This window comes from Pterocles gutturalis, unplaced genomic scaffold, assembly GCF_000699245.1.
Source record: "Pterocles gutturalis isolate BGI_N339 unplaced genomic scaffold, ASM69924v1 scaffold26676, whole genome shotgun sequence".
Lineage (NCBI taxonomy): Eukaryota > Metazoa > Chordata > Aves > Pterocliformes > Pteroclidae > Pterocles > Pterocles gutturalis.
In genome coordinates, this window is record NW_010106225.1 from 22,024 (window position 1) to 22,259 (window position 236).

Sequence of the window (236 nt, forward strand, 5' to 3'; positions counted from 1 at the left end):
CTGCGGGCCGCGGGAGGGGGCGGGTCCCTGTGGCGCTGAACCTGCTCTGTCTGCAGAACACGGGCCTGATCAACCAGAAGAAGAAGCTGGAGGCAGACATCTCGCAGCTGAGCAGCGAGGTGGAGGATGCAGTGCAGGAGTGCCGCAACGCTGAGGAGAAGGCGAAGAAGGCGATCACGGATGTAAGGGGACGGTGGGGCTGGGGCTGTATGGTTGGGCAAGGGCGCTGGTGGGTG

The 236-nt window shown here is 64.8% G+C and overlaps 1 protein-coding gene across 1 annotated transcript in view; it reads left to right on the top strand.

Moving 5' to 3' along the window:
* LOC104472160 (myosin-7B-like) overlaps window positions 1-182 on the top strand; it is a gene marked incomplete at its 3' end in the record, with an annotated part of 21,659 nt that extends 21,477 nt beyond the window's left edge. The window contains exon 31 of the mRNA XM_010087727.1: window positions 27-182. Coding sequence (XP_010086029.1) covers window positions 27-182 — 156 coding nt within the window. The remainder of the gene's footprint in view (window positions 1-26) is intronic.
* Between the last annotated feature and the right edge of the window lie 54 nt (window positions 183-236).